Here is a 21,245-nt window from a genome sequence, read left to right as displayed (position 1 = left end):
TTTGACAGATGAGAAATCGAGACTGCCAAGAGAGAATGACTGCCCAGCTCCCGTGTTCGGTGAGGGGGCTGCCCCACAGCAGCCTTGCCACTTATTAATGCTGCCTTCAGGGCGCTCATGTGTTTGCAGCTGTCTCACCCGGGCTTGGTTCTGTTGCTGATGTGTTAACTTGGACATGACACTTTATGACATCACGGACCCTAACCAAGGCCTGTCCCAGTAACTCTGGATCCTCAAGAAAAGGGTTCGTGTGGTTTAACCTCCAAATGGTTAAAACAGACAAAAAAGCTGTGAGGCTCAAAGGGACAAACCCTCAGGTTCCCAGCAGCCCGAGGCTTGCAGAAAGCTGTGGTTTCATGGTCCACAGAGCAGCAGAGTCAAGCTGTGGAGACGCTTCTGATCCTGCCCTGCCAGCTTCACTCACTCTCAAATTTTCTCACCTAACGTCCCCCCTTCTTCCTCGGGGGCTCTGGGAGCCTCCAGATCCTCAGCCGTGGTTCTCGGCTCCTGTGTGGTGGCCGCGGGGTAGACAGGGTGCTCCCAGCACCTGGTTCCCCTGCATGGACGGCTCCAAGCAGACGAGCAGCCAAGCTGGCCACGCAAGGGGTCCCTGGAGTCTGAGGACCCGATGGGAAGGGCTGCCATGCCCCACCCCACCAGCGGTGTGACCATGGGCAAGTCACAGAACCTCTCCGAGCCTCGGTCTCTCTTCTGTCAAAAGGGAGTAACCACTGTCCTCCTTTTGTCAGGTGGCTGTGAGGAGGAGATGACCCGAGTCAAGTACCTGGCGCCACGCCCGGCCCTGCAAGCCCTCATTTTTCCCCGTTAAACACGTAGGCTAGTTTTCAGAGGAAGGGACACTCCAGCTGTCTCTTTATCAGGATTTGTTTCCGAAGCACCCCACGTTGTCTTTTGGCTCACAAACTCCCGACAGCTGACACCCGCCAGGATTTTCTCTCCTATGCTACTGTACCTCTGCAGGGCGGCCCATGGCTATTATGCTCTAAGCCTAGCTGCCTTAGGAAGCAAGGGGGGTAGGCAAAGAAGAACTGGGGAACCCAGGGTTTTCCCACAGAAAGCAAGGCCCCGAAAGGGGCTGATGAGGGAACTCCCTGACTCCCCAGGGCCCACAGAGGTGCTGGGCAGGGCAGAGAGTGAGGAGAGCCACACTCTTGCACTGAAATCTGGTCTGGGAGTCTGGAGATCCAGGTTCAATTCCTGGCTCCCAAGCTGTGTGACTTGGGCCAGTTATTTAACCTCTCTGAGCCTCAGTTTCCAAGTCAGTAGTTGAGACTAAAGATACCTGAGGCTGTCTGTGGTTATCTTTATCCCCCATTTGCCACAGGAGATGAAGGACTGGCCTGCAGCGGGTATTCAGTGAAAAAGGCAGCAGAAACTAAGTTGGGGGTCCAGGGTGCCACAGTCCTTCCCATCCCATTTCTATGGTTAGATGAGGCCGCAAAGGCTCAGAGAGGTTTAGCAACTTGTCCGAGGTCACACAGTTTGTGCACATCATTGCCTTCCTGGGCCACTCACTCCTACTTGGGATCCTCGGGTATCAGCTTGGTCTCAGAAACCCTCCCAGGGAACTTTGAGCCTGCCTTGTTGCCTGGGAGGGTTTTCTCATCTCAGAGTGATAGTCCTAGAGACACAAGAAAAGACGCGTCTCCTGTCTTCACTGAAAGATTCTTGGGGGAACAGAAGCATTTCCACAAAAAAACCAACACACTGAAGTTGAGCCTCCCATGGAAGGGCTGTCTGGGAGAATTGCTGGAGGGGTGCAAGTAGGCACTAAGCAAGGTTGGATGGAATGTTAGTTTTGGTGGCCTTTAAAAGAAAGCCACCCTCCACGTGGCTGCCATGAAAATCCGAGCCTGCTCAGTCCTGCCCTATCCTTCCCATTCAGATCCAGTTTCGACTCCTGGACTTGGCCTGTGAGTCTTCTGGACTCCATCATCCTACATTCTCATTTGCCTCCCATCTGGTCTGGGGGCTCTACAAGGGTAGGTCCTGGACATTTTGATTCCGGGACCTGCCACAGAAGGAAGGTTATGCTTCCTGGGCAAGGATCACAGGCCAGGCCCCCATCAGATGTTTACACACATTTCTGTGATTTAGGCTTCACAAGAAGCCGGAACATCAGGTGTTACTATTATTCTCACTTTGCAGATCAGTAAACTGAGGTCAGAAAGATCAAGCAATATGCCAAAAGTCACACAGCAATGTGATCGCTGAAGACGTGAAGAGATGAAGGAAGGGGCGCTAAGTACATGGGGTTCCCGCTTTCAGGCCCTGGTCCCCAGAGGCATCTGCAGCGGGTAGGCTCGCTTGATTGCCCATCTGTCTCCAACTCCTGGGGAGCCCCATCTAGGCACTGAGTGAGGTGGACCCCTGTGAACTGACTAACCACAACCACAGTCTTCGGAGGTGTGTGGGAGGAGGAGAGTGGCTCTCCCCCAGCCCGCCATAGCCCCAGCCCCGCCCTACCCCAGCCCCAGCCAAAGCTCTGTGCCAGCCCAGCAGTTTCTGCTTGGCAGCAGCTCAGAGAAGAGTGAAGTGGCGCTGGATGTGGGGGGAGCAGGTTGGGTGGGAGAGCCTGAGAACTGTCTGATTCCAGCTCAGCCATGTTCTGCCAATGCTGCAGGGCTGCTGTGAGGCACTTCCTGGGCATTTGGCCCCTTGGACAAGGATCTGGAAAAGGAAGCGCACAGGGAGTGGCAGAAGCATCATTAATCAGTACAATAGACAGCCAGAAGTTGCCTAACAACCACCGGGTGCAGGCCCCAGGCTGGGTCCGTTATTCTTAGTTTAGGCACCAACCTGAGAAGAAGCTACTATCTTTCTCACTCTACTGATGGGGAAACTGAGGTTCCATTGGATGAGATGAGGACTAGAGCTGGGGGTAGGTGGGGGGAATATTAGTGATGACCAGCAGGGCCCTCCGTCAGCATAGATCTGAGGTTCCTGGTGGCGAGGAAGGAGAAGAAGGTGTAGACACCCTTCCCATGTCTTGTGACCTTTCCTACCCATGCTCTCCTAGCAGCTCAGGTCCCCTCTTAGCAAAGCTTTGCCGATCTCCTCCTCTGAGTCTACGTTAGGCCCTGCCCCATCCCCACCCTGTTCCCCTAGTGCTCACAGATTGTCATCTCTGAGCTGTCCCCATCTGCCCAGGCCTGTACCCACAGTGAGCCAGATGGGAGGAAGCAAAGGCAGATGCCATTGAGAATTCAAGGAACTCGGCTTGTTAAGTCCAGCTTCACCCTGATTTCCCACAAGGCTGTGGGTGGTCCCTTCCCCATCCGTAAAATGGGGCACTGTGCTACTTTCAGGGCTGGTGGCCATCAGGGAAGAGAAGCGTTGAGGAAGAGGAATTCTCTACCACCCTTGGAACCGGGGTCTGGAGGATAGCTGTGACCCTCTTCTGCTTGGCACCCCTCCCTCGGGTCCACACTCAGCAGGGCAGGGCAGCTGTGATTTGGCAGAGTCAAGGCATCTAGAAGAGGAGGTGGCTTTGGGGAAGATGTGTAAAAGACAGTGATACCACTGTGCTGCTTCTTGAATAGCACTTGAAGACAACCTGAGTAAGATGGTGCTGGAAATGGGGATTCAGTTTGGCCAGGGTTGGGATGATCCCCTGGAGGAGAGCATGGCAACCCACTCCAGTATTCTTGCCTGGAGGATCCCATGGACAGAGAAGCCTGGCGGGCTACAATCCATGGGGTCACAAAGACAGGCCATGGATGAGCGACTAAGCACAGCACAGCTAGCTTTTTGTGAAGACTGGGCTGAAATCCCTGTCTCTTATAGTCAGTGTGACTTTGGATGTGCCACTTAACCTGAGACTCAGTTTCCCCAAATGGGGACCTTACTAGTCCCAGACAGGTGATTTTTATCTATACTCGACGACCTCATCCCTAACTTGTTTCTCCACCTGAATCCTGGAGACTTGGATGGTACCTTTCCACAGCTGCTTGAGGGTCCAGGAGACGCTGGAGGAGGCTCTGAACACTACAGCCCAATCCAGAGAGGGGACTGTGGACCCACCAGAGGGGATGGCTGCGGTGTGGGGAACCCCCTTGGAGCCGCCCCAGGGCCAGTGAAGGGTCATTTCCTTCCGTGTTCAGCCCCGCCGTCACCTCTCCTGTTTGCCTCCCCTAAGTGCGGCGGCGCCAACAGCGGGAGAAATCGGGGGCAGGCCGGATTTCCTCTGCGGACCTGCTAGAGCCACCCGCCCCTCCGGACCCCGCGGGGCCACGAACTGCACGTGCAGCGGCGGCCTCGGTGGCACAGCGCTTCCTTAGGGACCCCTCTCCTTCCCCGTCCTTTCATCCTGTCCTCTTCGACCCGCCCCTCCCCAGCCTCGCAGTTTCGGCCGCGAGAAAATGCTTCCTCCCCTCGCCGGTTCCGGATAAACCGAGTCACGCGGGGGCGCGCCGGCCGGGCGCTAGGACCCCGCGGCCGGGCCGAGGGGGGGCGTGGTGGGGCGGGTCGGCGGGAGAGGTATTTAAATTGGAGCCCCGGTCGCCCTCTCGTGGATCGGGCTCCCGTGGGGCGGTGGAGCCGCCGTGCGCCTCCTCGGGCCGTGACCCCGGGGTCTGGCGCGGGGTGGGACGGGGAGGGCAGGTTTGCGCAAAATGTGCCGGGGCTGCCCGGGAGAGGAGCGGCGGCCGCGCTGAGCCAGGTAGGAGCCGCCCAGCGGGCGAGGCTGGCCGGCCCCTCGGGGAACTGGCGGTCCCGAGCCCCTCTCGAGCACCCGGCGCGGAGCTGGGCTGGGGCTGGTTCATCGAGACACTGATCCTCAACAATCGCCCCCCCACCCCACCCCACTACCAATACTTTGTGCGTGGGGCCAGGGTTGACCCTGCCTCGGCTCCAGGCTCCTAGCTCAGCGGATCTTTCCCGCGAAGGGCAGGGCGAGGCCGGCGTTCCCATTTGACAGATGGGAAAACAACCGCAGAAAGGCCAGCACTTGCCCAGGGAACACACAAGCTAGTCAAGGGCCGTTCAGGATTTGTCTCTGGTCTCCTTCTGCCCTCTAACCCTGGCGGGGGGGAGGGGGCTGGGGGCGGGTATGTGGGTCTTCCCATCCCACCGCACCAGATAGCCTGCCCATCTCTAGGGGTGCAGAGGGTGAGGCACCCACCTCTCTCCTAGGGTTTCCGCAGCCAGCCCTCTTCATGGGTGGTAGGACGTGAGGGACCCCCACCCCCACTCTCAGCTGCCTGAAATTCCGCCATCACAGACACATTCCTTTGGGTTAAGGTCTAATTCCCCCGTGGGCTGCACATGTCTCCAGAACGGGGCTTGCCCTTAGTGATTCACTGCTGGCTGGGAACATCCACAGCAGCTCTCCCAGGACCCGACTCTGCCCGTGATCCAGGCTGAGAGGAGGGAGAGGAGCACCCAGGAGCAGCCCGAAGCCCGGCACTGTGAGCCTGTCTGCTGCTGTGTGGGTTGGGGGTTGGGGGATGTGTGGAGTGAGTTAGAAAGGAGATCTTGGCCTGGTGTTGTGGAAACACTTGCTTTAGGAGGCAGACAGACTGGATTCTGATCCTGACTCTGCCATTAACTGCCTATGTGACCTTGGGTAAGTCATCTCCCTGAGCCTAGTTTTCCTCGTGGGCAAATTCTGTAGGAGGCAGGCAGCTCAGCACCTGCTGGAAAAAACACAACACACAGATGTGGGCTAAATCCCAAAACATTTATGAGCTGGGTAACTCTGGGGTAAGTCACTTCACCTTTCTGAGTCTCAGTGTTCTCATATGTAAAATGGAAATTATAGTAACTGCTTCACTGGGCTGTTGTGAGAATTAAATGAAATGATACGTGTCAAGTGCTAAGAAGAGTATCTAACATCCTTAAACACTAGAGATGGGCTTTATGTTTGTAGTGCCCCTCCACCTCATTTCTCTCTATCCCTCTCTCTCTCTCGCACACACTTTCACACACACCTACACATTTTCTTGGCACTTCTCCTCCCAGAGTCCTAAGATGTTTTTTGCCTCCTCTTCCCTGGGCCACTTGTCTGGCCAGAGGCCTTCCTCTTGAGCGCTCCTCGCCTCACCTGGGCTGCTCAGCCCTGCAAGTTTGTTCCCTCTGGGAAAGACAGTATGTGTCCAGGATACCTTCACAGCCATCTCTGCTTGATCATCACAACCACTGGGGGCAAACAGTGGCAAAACAGGAACCAGGCTACTTGCTTTACAGATGGGACATGGAGACCCTGAAAGGTGAAGGGACATCCCCCAGGGCACAGGGCTGGTGAGCAGTAGAGTCAGGATGGGAGCCTGGGTCTCAGTGATCCCAGTCCTCCCTTTTGAGAGCGAGTAGCCCTCAAATTCTACACACTGTCTGGGTACTGCTGAAGGGTGCCCACCATCAAGGGGCCCCTCTCCTTTGGATGGCAGGGCAGAGTTCCACATGCTGCAGGGAAGGGCCCCCCTGGATGTTCAGCTGCCCACCTGGGAGATAAGATGGGATTTGGCAGGGGAACAGGAAACAAGAGCCCCTTTAGAAGGTTCAGAACTAACCCACGTCCTCTCTTATCCTTACCTACCTTATCCTTACTCACCACTTGGCCTTTTGCAGTGGACTGCTACCCCTCACTTTTCTGTTTATTCAATAGATCTTTAGTGAGCACTGCTTATTAGACCCCTGTTCTCAGAATAAGAAATAAGCTATTAGGAAACAACCAAAACGAGGAAAACAGTAAAACATATGCAGATCTGGGGAGGTGGAGGGAGCAAGCAGGGCAAAGGCCCTGAGGCAGGAGGGCACTTGCTTGAGGAATGGAGAGAAAGCTAGGACTCGGTGAAGGGAGGGCAAATGGTAGATGGAGTTAGAGAGGAGGTTGTGTACATCTGGATTTTATGGGAGGCTTTCAAGCAGTGAGATTCATGGTCTGATACATGATTTAAAGACATCACTCAGGCTACTATGCTTAGGGCAGACTGGAAGAGATCAGGGTGAAAACAAGGTGTTGCTGGGATTGAGGCCCAGGGTCATGGTGGTGCCTCAGTCTGTGGGGTGATGGGCAGATCCAGAATCTGGTTTTTTAGGAAGAGCAGACAGAACCTGCTGATGAGGGGAGGGAGTGTGGCAGGGAGGTAAAGGGAGGGTCCAGGAAAGAAACTGCTTTCTCCAGCGTCACCGTGTCACCGAGGCGCCGCGTGCCGATTCTCACTGCCTTCCTGGACCTGTGCAGTGTGAGATGGGGCCCAGTGGAGAGTAAGGCCCCTCTGCCCTGGGGACACACCCCATGGTGATGGGGGAGGGGTGAAGGGAGGGGAACCAGGGGCTGATGGGATGCTTGGCGCCAATATATAGCCCAGACTCGGAGAACCAGAGAAGGCTTCTTGGAGGAGGTAACGTCTAGGCTGAGACCCAAAGAATGAGGAGGTATTCAGCACAATAGAGGGGAGGAAGTGAAGGTTAGGGGCAGTGAAAAATGCTTAGAGAACTGAAGGGAATTTGAGGCTTCCAGAACACAGAATAGGAGAAGGGACAGTGAGAAATGAAGCTGGAGGGAAGAGCTGGTGAGGCAGGCACACTCCTCAAGGCCCTCGAAGGCCCTGCTGAGGGGTTTCCACTCAATTCTGAGTATACTGGGTTTCAAAAGGGTGGTGATGTTCTGCTTTTTAAACAGCAGAACAGAATTTCCTGTAAGAGCCCAACCTGTAACGCAGGTGAGAGGAAGAACAGCTGTGGGGCAGGGAGCCCATGGCCCCGGGGGAACCCAGGGAACAGGGCTTAAAAGACACCACTGCGTTCTTTGCCTATCTGAACAAGGAAGGACCTCAGAGCACCCATCTTCATTTACAAATCATAGCAAGGATGTTTATGGGTTCTAACAGTAAAGACTCAGCCCATAAAGGTTCTATACATGCATCTTCTAAAGCATCCCTCAGATTCACAATTCAGCACTTACTTATTGAGCACCTGCAGGAGACCTTATAGCGTAGAGGTTAAGGGCACAGATCCAGAAACCCAACTTCCTGCGTCTGTCACTTGTTATTTGTGTGACCTTGGGCATGTTGCTTAATTTCTCTGAGCCTCCATTTTCCTGTCTGCACAGTGGGAATGGTGATCATAAAACCAAGTCATTGAATTATTGGGGAGAGTAAATGAGTTCATAGCTGTAAAGTGTCGAAAAGAGTGCCTAGAGCATGAGAGCTCTGTGTGTGACACTTTCATAGAATACGTCTCATTTGATCTTTAACAAAACTTGGCAAGGTTGGCATTAGCCTCAGAAGAGGAAACTGAGGCTCAGAGAGGTGAAGCGGCTTGTGCAAAGTCACATAGCAGGTAACTGGAGGAGACAGAGGAAGCAGTCTGGTGTGGGTGACTCTGAGTCCAGTGCTCTTGGAGAGCATTATATGTCTCTCCTTGTTAATGTTTTGAATGTATTTATATTATGGTCACTTCTGGGCCTTTATCTGTGTCCCCAGTTCCCAGTACAGAGCCAGACATGAAGAGGCATTCAGTAAAGATGTGGGCGAATGAATGAATGAATGAATGAAATTGATGGACTGAGCTGTTTGTTGCTAGCACTTGACCCAGGTTCTCAGTGAATGAGCCCGTAGCAGCACTGGGATGCTACCCATCTGGGGGCTTTGTGGTGCCCCTCAACCTCAACCAGGCTGCTCATAGAGAGAAGGGCTGGCCCAGCAGGCCTGGGTGTCCCACTGTGCAGGCGGTGGCTTCAGTGAAAGTTAAGGGCCTGGCAGCCTGTTCCTGGGGAAGTCCACGGGCCACAGTGCTGGGGGCAGGGCAGGCCTCCTGGCGGGGCTTCCTGTCAAGGCTCCAGGCTCAGCCTTCAAACAATGGCAGGGACTCGGGGATCAGAAAATCAAAAGAGAAAGGGCAAAATAAAGTTCTGCGGGTGGGGGGATTGAGGAATTCCGTTTGGAACTTGAGCTCAGATGGGGGGCCTGCTTGTGGCCTGTGTGGACCTGGAGTCAGAGGCCCAGCCCTGAGCTTGGCCCAGGGCAGCCTTCAGGCCTGTCTGTCTCCTGCTCGCCTCCTCCATGCTGTTTCTGCCTGATGGGGCCTTTCAAAACCCAAATCTGACCTTGTCACCCACTGCTTAAAAACTCCTGTCCAGGGTAATGGCTTAGCCCCTCCATCTGGCACCGAAGGCCCTTTGTGATGGGCTGCAGCGCTGTTTCCCACCACCTTCACAAGGGGCCCCATTCACAGCACCTTCTGTCCAGCTCCCGCTGTGGTCTGGGGTTCCCTGAGAGCAGCTGCAGACAGAAGGGGGCGGTGGGAGCCCGCGGTGGGAAGGAGCCTGCGGTCTTACCATCTCCCCCTTTCCTCCTACCCTGTGCAGAGCCATGAGCCACCAGATTCTGCTGCTTCTGGCCGTGCTGACCCTGGGCCTGGCTACCTCCCAACACCGAGACAAGGTGCCCTGTAGGAAGGTAAGACGCTCTGCCTCGGAAGGGAGAGCTCCTCATATCCCCTGCCCCCGGGGGTCCTACTGCCCCAGAAGCCAGAGGCTAGAGGGCTCAGAAGAGGAAAGGGGATCCACTTAATGGCATTAAAGCTGACATTTAATGAGCACCTACTAGAATGTCCAAATGCCCTGTTTACTATTAATCCTGCCAGGTAAGTATAATCATTCCAGTTTCAGAGAATTGGAAACCCGCTTGGAGAAGCTAGCCAACTTGTCCGAGGTCATTCACTTCTGGCCTTTAGGGACTCTATTTCCTCAAGCCGCCCCCACAGGGCAGTGGGTCCAGCTGGCTGCTGAAGAATATGTGTGTATGCATGCTAAGTCACTTCAGTCGTGTCCGACTTTTTGTGACCCCATGGACTGTAGCCCACCAGGCTCCTCTGTCCATGGGGATTCTCCAGGCAAGAATGCTAGAGTGGGTTGCCATGCCCTCCTCCTGGAGATCTTCCCGACCCAGGGATCGAACCCACATCTCTTACATCTGCACTGGCAGCCAGGTTCTTTACAACTGGTGCCACATGTGAAGCTCTGAAGAATATGTATATGTGTGGGGAACCTGGGGTGGGCAGCTGGAAAAGGCTCTTCTGTCCTGGGCAAATCCCCTTCCTAACTGGGCTCCTTAGCTTGGGCCCAACTGCTGTATTCCTGTGTGATGCCTCTCACTTATTACTGCCCAGATCAAATGCCGCCTTCTCCAAGAAGCTTTCCCTGACCCCTCCCAGGCCATCTATTTTCTGGGCTCCCACAGTCCTAAGCCTCCCTCCTTCTCAACACTGAGCACATGGGGTAGTTGGTAAATGGGTCCACGCCTGACTCAGCTACCAGACCAAGAGGTCCTCAAGGGCAGTGACAAGGTTTGATCCATTTTGTCCCATTTTCCTGGAGTCAGGGAAACTAGCTCTGAGGTTACTGTGACCCTGTGGGATACAGAGAAAAGAGATTATCTAGCCTAACTGGAAGGCTGGACAGTCACTGAGGTCAAGGCCAGAGCTTGGGCTGGGGAAGGGACAGGGCCTCCAGTAGCCTCATTTGGACCTGGGACTGGAAGCTCGTGACACAGAGTTGGTGTTGTTTTAGTCACCCCGTCATGTCTGACTCTTTTGTGACCCCATGGATTGGGATTTTTCCAGGCAAAGGAGTGGGCTGCCGCTTCCTTTCTCCATGGGATCTTCCCAACCAAGGGACTGAACTTGCATCTCCTGCATTGCAGGCAGATTCTTTACTGCTGAGCCACTGGAGAAGCCCTAGAGACACAGGGTGGGCAGCTGCTTCGGGAGGTGCCTGTGCTAGCAGCCAGGGCCAGCAGCACTTCCCTGGGGTCTGCAGTGTCTGCCATCACCACCTCACTCGTGCTCCTTGGAGCCCTTCTAGGGTTCCCAGAATCCAGAGTAATGGGCAGAGAAGGACCGACATCGCCACATGCAGCCCCACATCCTACCTGGGGCAGAAGGCTCAGAGGGAGGAAGGGCCTGGGCCACCCAACAGGCGGAAGGGAACTGGGTGAACTTTGGATTTGGGGCAGAGGAGATAACAGGCAGGAAAGGACTTTCTGAACTCCTACGGAAGGCACTATGATGCTTTTCAATACTAAAAAGAAATGGCCACATGCCGAGGGCTAGCAAGGGGCCTACACGAAGGACTATCTCTCATTTTGTCCTGCCCAGAACTCCTCTTTTCAGCTGAGGAAACTAAGGCTGAGAGAAGAGATGGGACCCCCAAGGTCATACAGACAGGAAGTGACAGAGCCAGGATTCAGACCCTTCCCTCCCAAGTGTATGCTGTCCGCTGCCGGGAGATTCTCCCTGCTCTGCTTCCCTCCGTGTGCAGATAGTATGATGGGGTTGAGTGGAACCCTCTTCCCTCCTTAAACAAAAAAGAAGCTGGGAAATGGCATCCTGGCGCATCAGAGAGAGTGGATAGGGGGTCATCGGGGGAAGCTCGGAACCAGACTAAGGGTGGATGCTCCCAAGATCCCTCCCCACATGTCACTCATGCTGGGGGCTTGGCAATCAGGGAGCAGTGGGTGCCCCACAGACGGTGTCCTGAGAGCTGCCCTGGCCTTCAAGCTCCTTCCTGGACTGAACTGGAGAGCTGAGCAGTCCTGCCTCGCGGCAGCCCCCTCTGGGCCTCTGTGACAGGGGTTCTGGGCACTGGGCGGAAAGCAGGATTGGGTGCTAGACTGGGCCAGCTTTGTGTCCTGGCTCAACTCTCAGGGGCTGGTGCCTCAGGGGACCTTTGAGTATCCAGAGGTGAAATGGGGCTGGGTGTATACATGGGGTAAGCGCTCCCCACCCCACACAACACACGTTATGTCTGTTCATTTTGTTGTTTCTTCTTTAATCAGGATGGTTCAGGGAGCTGAGAACATGGATGAGGAGTCTATACCCAGTAGCCCCAGCTGGCAGAGAGGTTGTGAGGGAGGAGGAAGCAAGGAGCTAGGCAGGTATGGCAAGGTGGCTAAAGTATGAGGATTCTAGTTTGCACTGGCGCCCAGTGGCAGGGGTTGTCCCTGGGCCTCTGAGTAATGCTGGTCACTGTGCCGTGTGGACTTGGAAGAGTCGCACATGCCTGATGGAAGACAGCCCGTTCCTCCCCCCGTCCCTCCCGCTACCTTGGGCTCTTGGGAGGAAGCTGAGAGCTGGGCCAGGCAAGGAACACCCAGGCTGTATTCCTACCCTGTCGGCCCGGCTGCTGACTTGTGACCTCATTCAGGTTACTGCCATCTTTAGGCTTGGTCTCCCCATCTGGGGAGGGGGTGGGCTGAACCCTTTGCGCTCTAATAGTCTTTGACTTTAGTCTGAATAAATGGATCGTGTGTCCTAAGCTGCTTCAATCATGTCCGACTCTTGCGACCACATGGACTGTAACCTGCCAGCCTCCTCTGTTCATGGGATTCCCCAGGCAAGAATACTGAAATGGGTTGCCATTTCCTCCTGCAGGAGATCTTCCCAATCCAGGGATCAAACCCTATCTCCTGCATTGGCAGGAGGGTTGATTACCACTAGCGCCACCTGGGAAACCCTGAATGAATGGATCATCCCTTTTCTTTTATCATTCAGAAAGGTGACTGAGTCAGTCCCTCAGACCTGTATTAAGCTGATGATGTCTTTCATCTACTGAAGAATGTATTGAGCGCTTTCTGGTGCTCAGAAAGGCCAGGTCCAAATATCCACTCAATCAAACCCTTTGCCCGGAGCTCACTTTCTAGCTGGTCCACACACAGATAGTCACAGGGAGAAACAAAGGGAAGCATAGGGACTGTGAGAGCCCAGAGGAGGCCCCGACCTGCCTGGCATTTAGGGAGGTCTCCTGGGTGGAGGAGACCCCGGTGCTCAGCATACAGAGTTCACGATCCTGCTCTGGTTGGGCAGAGCACAGCCAGCTCATGGAGCAGCAGGAAGGAGGCTGAGAGGTGGGTGTGGGAGGATGCAGTGGGCCGTAGTCAGGTGTGGGCTGGGCTAGGGTGGGTTAGGAGAAGATCAGCAGGGACCACAAACGTCGAACCCTGCTGAGGGTCCTGGCTCTGCCTGGAAGGGGTTTAAGTCAAGGGCAGCATGGTCAGTGTGGACTTTCTGACAGTTGCCAGGCATTTGGCTGGCAGACCCGTCAGAAGGGGTCAGGGGAGACAGGCTGGGGTGGAGTGGGCCTGAGCTGGGTGCTTATGGAAGTCAGAGCCTTTGCTGGGAAAGGCTGGGGTTCCTGGTGTGCCGGAAATGACAGAGGGAGACTGCATTCACATGGAAAGAATTCTGGCCCCTGAAGGCACATGTGGTGGAGGACAAAAGTGGGGTCTTCGGTTGTTATGAGACTGGAGTTCAAAAGCTACTAGCTCTGTTCCTTACCAGCTGGGTGATCCTAGACCCTCTCTTCCCCTTTGTGAGTTTGGGTTTCTTAAAGAGGCGTGATCATGTTTGATGGGCAGGCTACCATGACAATCCAATGAGACCATGGGTCTGAAAATGTGAAATAAAATATAAAATGCTGAGTAGGCACTGGGGAAGGATGAGTTACATTCTGGATCAGAACCAGATGGAGCTCACACAGCAAAATCAGCTCTTGTCAACAAAGAATATGGGTTGGGACTCTGGTCATCTTTTTCCCTGCCCCAACCCCATCTCTGGGGGCCCATCTGGACTGGACCATGAGAACTGAAGCCACTGAAGGGGTGAGGGTGGGGTGGGGTAGATGGGGCAGCAGGAAAGAGGTCACATCTAGGGAGTTTCAGCAAGGAAGGCAGGCTCTGGAACCAGAGCTGTGCCCCATGGAGTGAGGGTTTGAATGAAATCTGAAATTGCGAGACCAGAATTAAAACAGAAGACTAGAGTGGAAAGAGCATTTTTCCTTTTTGGAAACATTTCTCCCACAGTGGTTTCTAATCTAACATCAGCTGGGTAAGTTTAACTCTCTGGGTCCGTAGAAGGAACTTGGGATGTGGAACGAGGAGGCCTGGGTCCCAGCGTGGCCCTGCTCCTCACTGGCTCTGGCTCATTCTAAATGATACGTGGCTTAGTTTCCTGTAAAATAGGATAATAATCAGTACAGAATTTTTTTGTTTTTACATTTTTCCTTCTGTCTATCATCTGTATGGTCTACCCCTGAAAGCTTCCTTGAGTCCCTCCCTGATGCCAGTCCTGCTGTACTGAGGACCAAAGACAGCGGCAGGGAGGGGTAGGGATCATGCAGACCTAGGGGGATTAGGCTGAATCATGCTGGGAGGACAGAAGAGAGGCGTAGTCAAGCCTGGTAGGGGCTCAAGTCATCCTTCCTAGAGGCGAGTGTCGGGTTCTACTTCCTACCGCATGCACTAATGCCCACTGCTCTCCCTGCCCTCCCACCCTCCCCAGGTGGACAAGGAGGTCTGGTGCCAGGGCCGTGGCCTGCTCCAGGTCCCCTCGGTGCTCTCACGGGACATCGAGGTCCTCAACTTATCTGGGAACCAGCTGCGGAGCATCCTGGCCTTGCCCCTGGGCTTCTACACGGCACTTCGTCACCTGGACCTGAGCGCCAACGAGATCAGCTTCCTCCAGCCAGGGGTCTTCCAGGCCCTGCCCCACCTGGAGCACCTCAACCTGGCCCACAACCGCCTGGCGGTGGGCACGGCGCTGAATACTGGGGGACTGGGCCCCGTGCCGCACCTGACGTCCCTGGACCTGTCGGGGAACAGCCTGTACAGCGGCCTGGTGGAGCAGCTGCTGGGGGAGGCGCCTGCCCTGCACACACTCTCACTGGCAGAGAACAGCCTGACGCGCCTGGGCCGCCGCACCTTCTCGGGCACACCCGCGCTGGAGCGGCTGGACCTTCACAGCAACGTGCTGATGGACATCGAGGACGGCGCCTTTGAGGCCTTGCCCCGCCTGGTGCACCTCAACCTCTCCAGGAACTCCCTCACCTGCATCTCAGATTTCAGCCTCCAGCAGCTGCGCGTCCTGGATCTGAGCTGCAACAGTATCGAGGCATTTCAGACGGCCCCGGAGCCGCGGGCCGAGTACCAGCTGGCCTGGCTCGACCTACGGGAGAACAAACTGCTCCACTTTCCTGACCTGAGCGCACTCCCGAGACTCATTTACCTGAACGCGTCCAACAACCTCATCCGGCTCCCTGCGGAGCCACCCCGGGGTGGAGGCGAGGGCCTCCATGCGCCTTCTGAGGGCTGGTCATCCTTGCCCCTCTCCAACCCCAGCCGCAATGCCAGCACCCAACCCCTCTCCCAGCTCTTGAATCTGGATTTGAGCTACAATGAGATTGAGCTCATCCCGGAGGGCTTTCTTGAGCCCCTGACCTCCCTGCGCTCCCTGAACCTCAGCCGAAACTGCTTGCAGAACTTTGAGGCCCGGCCCGGCTCCCTGCCCTGCCTGACGCTCCTGGACGTCAGCCACAATGCGCTGGAGACACTGGATCTGGGCTCCAGGGCCCTGGGGTCCCTGAGGACGCTGCTCTTACAGGACAATGCCCTGTGGGACCTGCCCCCGTACACCTTCACCAGCCTGGCCAGTCTGCAGAGGCTTAACCTGCAGGGGAACCGGCTCAGCCCCTGCGGGGGCCCCGCTGAGCCTGGACCCTCAGGTTGTGTGGCCTTCTCTGGCATCTCCTCCCTCCGTGTCCTGAACCTGGCGGACAATGAGATGGAGATACTGCGGGCTGGTGCCTTCCTCCACACGCCACTGGCCGAGCTGGACCTCTCCTCTAACCCTGGGCTGGATGTGGCCCCAGGGGCCTTGGCGGGCCTGGAGGGCTCCTTGGAGGTCCTGGCCCTGCAGGGCAATGGGCTGGCCATCCTGCAGGTGGACCTGCCCTGCTTCAGCTGCCTCAAGCGGCTCAATCTGGCCGAGAACCGCCTGAGCCGCCTGCCTGCCTGGACACAGGCTGTGTCCCTGGAGGTGCTGGACCTGAGGAACAACAGCTTCAGCCTCCTTCCGGGCAGTGCCATGGGCGGCCTGGAAAACAGCCTTCGGCGCCTCTACCTGCAGGGGAACCCCCTCAGCTGCTGCGGCAATGGCTGGCTGGCGGCCCAGCTGCACCAGGGCCGTGTGGACGTGGATGCCACCCAGGACCTGATTTGCCGCTTTGGCTCTCAGGAGGAGGTGTCCCTGAGTCATGTGCGTCCCGAGGACTGTGAGAAGGGGGGTCTCAAGAATGTCAACCTCATCATCATTCTCACCTTTGCAGTGGTGTCTGCCATCCTGCTCACCACGCTGGCCACCTGCTGCTGTGTGCGCCGGCAGAAGTTCAGCCAACAGTACAAAGCCTAGAGAGTTTGGAGGCCACACACGGGCTCTGTCGGGAGACCCTGCTGGGGCAGTGAGGGAGCCAGAGGCACGGAGAAGGGTGGGGACTGACCCACGACCACACAGTAAGCCAGGGTCCAAGCCCCCCGGTCTCTCAGTTCCAGCCCAGGGCTCCTTTCCCCATGTCCTGCTGCACCAGTAGGTGACCCACTTCTCAGGCCGCACATCATGTGGTCCAGCTGTGGAAGCCGGAAGTTGGGGAGTTTCAGGAGTGACAGAGTGTAAGGCTGACCCCATCAGATCTACAGATCTTTGTCAAGCATCTGTTTTGTGCCACACCCTGCCCTGGGCACCGGGGGCGCCGGGGAATGAGACACATCCCTGCCCTCAGCGTTGCCCAGTCTGAGTGGGCAGGTGGTCGCAGAGTGTGTGGGCACCACGTGGAGTGTGAAAGCCAGGGCTCCAAAGTTCTGCAGCCCCAGCTGGCTGTGGATAGTCCTGCCCTGGCCGGACCAGGGCACGAAAGGGGCAAGACCAAGAGGATTTGTCTGAGACATTTCCAAACAGACTGTTTGTCACATCTTCTGATAATGACTTTCAGCTTCTCTGGAACATGAAGAGCTTGTGACCGGAAGAGAGCTGCAGCCACTTGAGTAAGGCTTGGATCCAGTGCTGTTAGGCAGGCTGCGGCAGCTCTGGCAGGGTCAGTTAAGAGGCAGTCTCCCTGGGCTCTGGCCCAGAACTGGACTGGTCTGTTTCCTGCTCTGAACAGGTGCTTTACTACCTGGCACCCTCAGGTTGCACACATGGGTCCAGATAACTGCCCTAGCCGCACCCCGCCACCCGCCATTCCCTGCCCAGGTCCTGCTCAAGCCTGCTGCTCCAGCTCAGCCCCACCCTGGCCAGTGAGCCAGGAGTGAGACCCTTAGGTTTCTGGTTCTATTTTACACCACACTTGGCAGCAGTGACAAACCCAAGCCTGCATTTGCCTCTTTATGACAACCCTCTGAGGTTGGTATATTATCCCATTTAACTAGAGGCTCTGAAAGTCTCCCTCCAGGGATCTCCAGCTAAGAAATGCCAGAACTGAGCTCCAGGCTCACATCCTCCTGTGTCCAGAGCCTGAGCTTGGCCACTGCAGGGGCTGCAGGCAGTAAGATGGACAGGAAATGGCCCCATATGGCTGGAAAGGGGCCAGGGAGCATCTGGGCACACCCTTTCTCCTTCCTCTCTCCCAGGCGGGCAGAGAGAAGACGGACAGCCACAGGCCCATTCCTCCTTCTGTGCCTCTGTTTCTCTTATTCCATCCTTTGCTGACTGGGTGGGCTCTCCTATTCTCATCTAGCCCTTCCCTCCCTCCTTCTTCCTCTGTTGAGCATAGCCTGGAATTTGAGACCATGGAGTCCAGGCTCCCTGGTACATAGGTAGAACAGCTGAGACTTAGGAAGAGAATGAGGCTTGCTCAGAGCTGCTCAAGTCAGGACAGAGCCTGTGAAAAGAGCTGGATTCAGACCTCACTGAGGGAGTCAGGGCTGGGGGGCTTGGGGGTTGGACCTGGGCAGTTTCCTTCTCTCTCTCAGCTGTCACATCACAAGACGATGCTGGCTCCAACCTCCCTTTCTGGTCCTCATCATGCAGGGAATTTTTCCCCCTAGAAAAACGCATAGAAAAATCCCATGCAGATATAACCCATGGAATCGTGGGCTGTCTGGGGACAAAGGAAGCCCTGGGATGAACCCAGGAATCTGTGTCATTATCTTCACCTTCTTACTGTGCTTGGCCTGCATTCAGGCTCACGATGGTGCTCGGTAAAGTATGAGATGATGAAAATGGCCCTCTGTCCACCCCATTTTACAGATGAGAAAACAGGCTGAGAGAGGGTCAAAGACTCAGGGAGTCCATGGCAGAGCAGGGCCAGAAGCTGGCCTGGTGGCCTGGCCCCAGCCGGGGGCCCTCGTGGTGAGTGGGGCAGCTGGTGGGTCCAGCCCTGTTCGGGATCATGACCACAGGTGCTCACTGCACACAAACACTCTTCCTCAGGCCTGAGGGCATGGCGTGGGCCCCTTCATGCCTGATCTTTGAAAACACTACAGGATGCTGCTTTCACCTCCCGGGAGCCAGGCCACAACCCAGGCCTCAGGACCCACTCTTTGTGTAACCCACATGAATGTATTAAAAAATAATTTTGGAGAAATGGTGCAGCCTGCCAGCCTCCTCCTTGCTGCTGGGAATCTTTGCATCCACTTGAACCCTACCCTCCTCTACTTCCCTTCCAGCCTTTGAAGCCTCATGGCAGACCCCTGGGGAGACAGGCTGGGGACCACTGGGTGGGAGACTGAGGCCCTGGGTCTCACCATCTTGACCCTTGGTGCCTTAGCCACCATCATGCCCCCTGCCACACCTCTGTCTCCTCATACTCGGCAAACCCCGTTCCCCACCTGCGAAGAAAATGGTGACTTCCAGCAGGAACCTGTTAGTGCCTTTCTCTCTCTGCTTTCTCTGTACCCGCTCCCCACCCTGTTCAGAGGCAGCACTGGGCATGTCCTGTCCTCTCTCACTCATTTATTTTCTCACTTTGCTCTCCCTTCAGCCTCTCCTCTCTGCTTCTGTCTTCCTCGCAGATTTCAGCTGTGCTCAAGTCTTGCCCATCTTAAAAACAGTACAAAGACCCTTAAACCACTTTCCCCCTTCCTTTCCCGACATCATGGATAAACTTCTCAGTAAAGTAGCTTCCTCCCCCTCCCCTCTATCCTAATCTATTCCAGACCGCTTCCAGCTGTCCCCAGCAATCTCCCCAACCCAGGGCTGAGGTCACCAAGGTTGTACTTTTCAGACCACGCCTCCCTGACCCCTCCACTGTGGGGCCCACCTCTATCCCCCTATCACCCGCACCCTCCCCTTGGGACACTCCCCTGACATCTAGGACCCTAGATGCCCCTCCTTTTGGGGCTTCGCTGTGTGCTCATCTTCCTCAAGCCATCAGAATGGCAATCAGCAGGACTCTTCTCCCAGGAACATCATCATCCTCACTGATGTGGCTGCCCCATCGCTCTGATGAGGCCCACATCTCTGTCTCCAGCCCCAGGCCTTCCTGAGCATCCAGCCCTGCTACCCTGATCCCCAAAGGCCTCCCCAGCTAGAGAGTTAAAGACCTCCCAGGGGCTGGAGGATTGAGAGTGAGCAGCCAGGCTGCTCAAGGTTGAACTTGGAAGAATCAAGAGGGGTCAGAAGAAGAGCATTCATGGTTCCTAGAAGGGAGTTGGAGGGTGAGAGTGTGGGCTGTGGGGTCTAGGGGAAGCAACAAGAGCCACCTCACCTGGGGTGGGGGTGGGAGTCCGATGAGGGGCACTGAGGCCAAGTATAGAGGGCAGAGAGTGGGCCCCCGGCCTCTCCCACTTTGCAGCCCCCTGTGCTTATCTTCATGTGGTCCCATCACCCCTTCTCAGCTGCCTGACAGCGAGACACCACCCCCTCTGCAGGTGCCCACCTTCTCTTCTCCACCTTCTCTCCCACAGGCTCCGGCTCTGCCTCCCCCATCCCCCAAGTACCCTGGAGATTTCTCCAGCCCAGCTTCTTCTCTGGCCTGTGGCCTCTCACCTCTCTGAGGTTTCTGCTCCCAGCTCCTAGTCTCCAAAGGAAAAATTGAAATGCCTATTTCATGGATAGGGTGGGGGGGTGAGCATTTATGTGACTCAATGCCCTGGCACACAGGAGATGCTCCTTGATGGCCCACGGGAGGACAGTAGCACGGACTGAGCTCAGCCCAGGGCTCTGCGGGAGCCTCCAGGCCCCTAACCTCTTTTCCTGGCAAACAGAGGCGTGTGCTCACCTGGCCAAGACCCCCAGCAAGGCAGAAATTCCTGTTTTCAGCTGAACATGGACACAGCTGCCAACTAGGTCATCAGAGCATCCGGCAAGCTCCAGAGAGAGACCAGGCCAGTGCACAGGCCCTGTCACAGACAGACTGCAGTGCCAGGTCACCAGGCTCACTTGATCCAGTGAGCTGTTGCGGCACTCCACCAGGGCCAGGGCCCAGCAGGAGCTAGGCTTGCAGGCCAGGTGGGCGGGCGGGAGGCTAGCAGCCCTGGCCCACCAGCTGCTGCACGCTGTTGGTTCCCTATGCTGGCTCAATCCCCTTCCCTGGAATCCAAGATCCACTGTCTGCTCTCTGCACCCTTGCTGTTTAGTAGCTCACAGGTCCTGCAGCCCTCCAGCTCCATCTCTCTCTGGCTGCCTCCCACCTCTTATTCCAAGCTGACCCTTAATTAGCACCTCCAGGTTGGGGCCTGCACTGAACGCTTGACATACATGGCCGAAGATAATTCTAACACACTTTAAAACCGTTTCTGTAATTGTCATCCTCACTTTAGAGACACCGAGACTCAAGATCCCACAGCTATCAAGTGCCAGAGCTGAGACTGAACCCAGGTTCACCCTGCTTCTCTCTGGAGCCAGTGGTCTTATCCATTAGGCGGCACTGCCTCCTGACCCTCTCAGCTCCCAGCTCTCTCCCACCTCCTCTACTCAAAATGTCTCACCCATCCTGACCCCTTTGCCAAACCCCTCCTTTTCAGCCCTTGCCAGTATCACCTCCTCTGAGAAGACCATCCTGATTTCCCTCCTCCAGCCACTGACAGCTCTGGCTGCCCTTGGGCCGCAACATCAGGGTGTCGGCCTGACCTGCCACTAGACCAGGAGCTCCTGGAGGGAGGTCCTACCCAGAGTCCCTCCTGTATCCCCGGGGCCCGTGAGCCAGCACAGAGGCAAGTTCAAAGAAAAGGCTTCCTGAATGGATGGCCCTGCCCTCTAGGACCTAAAGTCTTGTGGGGATTAAGATCAAACCAGGAATGGGTGACCGGCTTCTCAGACAGACCCCGGAGACCCAGTGGGACTGCTTTGGGGAAGAGGAATCTTCTTTCACCATCCTCGTTCCCCTCGGTTCCTCTTGCCTCTAGGACCCTGGCTTCTCTTCTCCATCCCCCATTTGCCCCCCACTCTCCTCTTCTCCTTCCCCTCCCTCAGTCATCTCCCCTCCACCCTCATCTCCCTGGGATCAGCTGGGG

At 56.0% G+C, this 21,245-nt stretch overlaps 2 protein-coding genes across 7 annotated transcripts in view; both read left to right on the top strand.

Annotated features, from left to right (window-relative positions):
- LOC101109482 (guanylate cyclase D-like) overlaps nucleotides 1–4,884 on the top strand; it is a 59,479-nt gene extending 54,595 nt beyond the window's left edge. The window contains 4 exon segments of the mRNA XM_042232618.1: nucleotides 9–59; nucleotides 750–808; nucleotides 3,130–3,184; nucleotides 4,160–4,884. Coding sequence (XP_042088552.1) covers nucleotides 9–59; nucleotides 750–808; nucleotides 3,130–3,184; nucleotides 4,160–4,884 — 890 coding nt within the window.
- Nucleotides 4,532–18,376, top strand: LRRC32 (leucine rich repeat containing 32). 6 transcript variants are annotated; one of them, XM_042233281.1, is made up of 4 exons: nucleotides 4,532–4,681; nucleotides 5,345–5,429; nucleotides 9,332–9,422; nucleotides 14,302–18,376. In XM_042233281.1, the coding sequence occupies exons 3-4, from the start codon at nucleotides 9,336–9,338 to the stop codon at nucleotides 16,204–16,206; spliced, it is 1,992 nt and encodes a 663-aa protein (XP_042089215.1). In that variant the 5' UTR covers nucleotides 4,532–4,681; nucleotides 5,345–5,429; nucleotides 9,332–9,335; the 3' UTR covers nucleotides 16,207–18,376. The 6 variants fall into 6 exon arrangements, with proteins under 6 accessions (XP_042089215.1, XP_027835362.1, XP_027835361.1 ...); XM_027979561.2 differs by having other exon boundaries at nucleotides 5,263–5,429; XM_027979560.2 differs by lacking the exon at nucleotides 5,345–5,429.
- The last annotated feature ends 2,869 nt before the right edge of the window (nucleotides 18,377–21,245 follow it).

This window comes from Ovis aries, chromosome 15, assembly GCF_016772045.2.
Source record: "Ovis aries strain OAR_USU_Benz2616 breed Rambouillet chromosome 15, ARS-UI_Ramb_v3.0, whole genome shotgun sequence".
NCBI lineage: Eukaryota > Metazoa > Chordata > Mammalia > Artiodactyla > Bovidae > Ovis > Ovis aries.
This window is presented reverse-complemented; position numbering and strand designations above follow the sequence as displayed.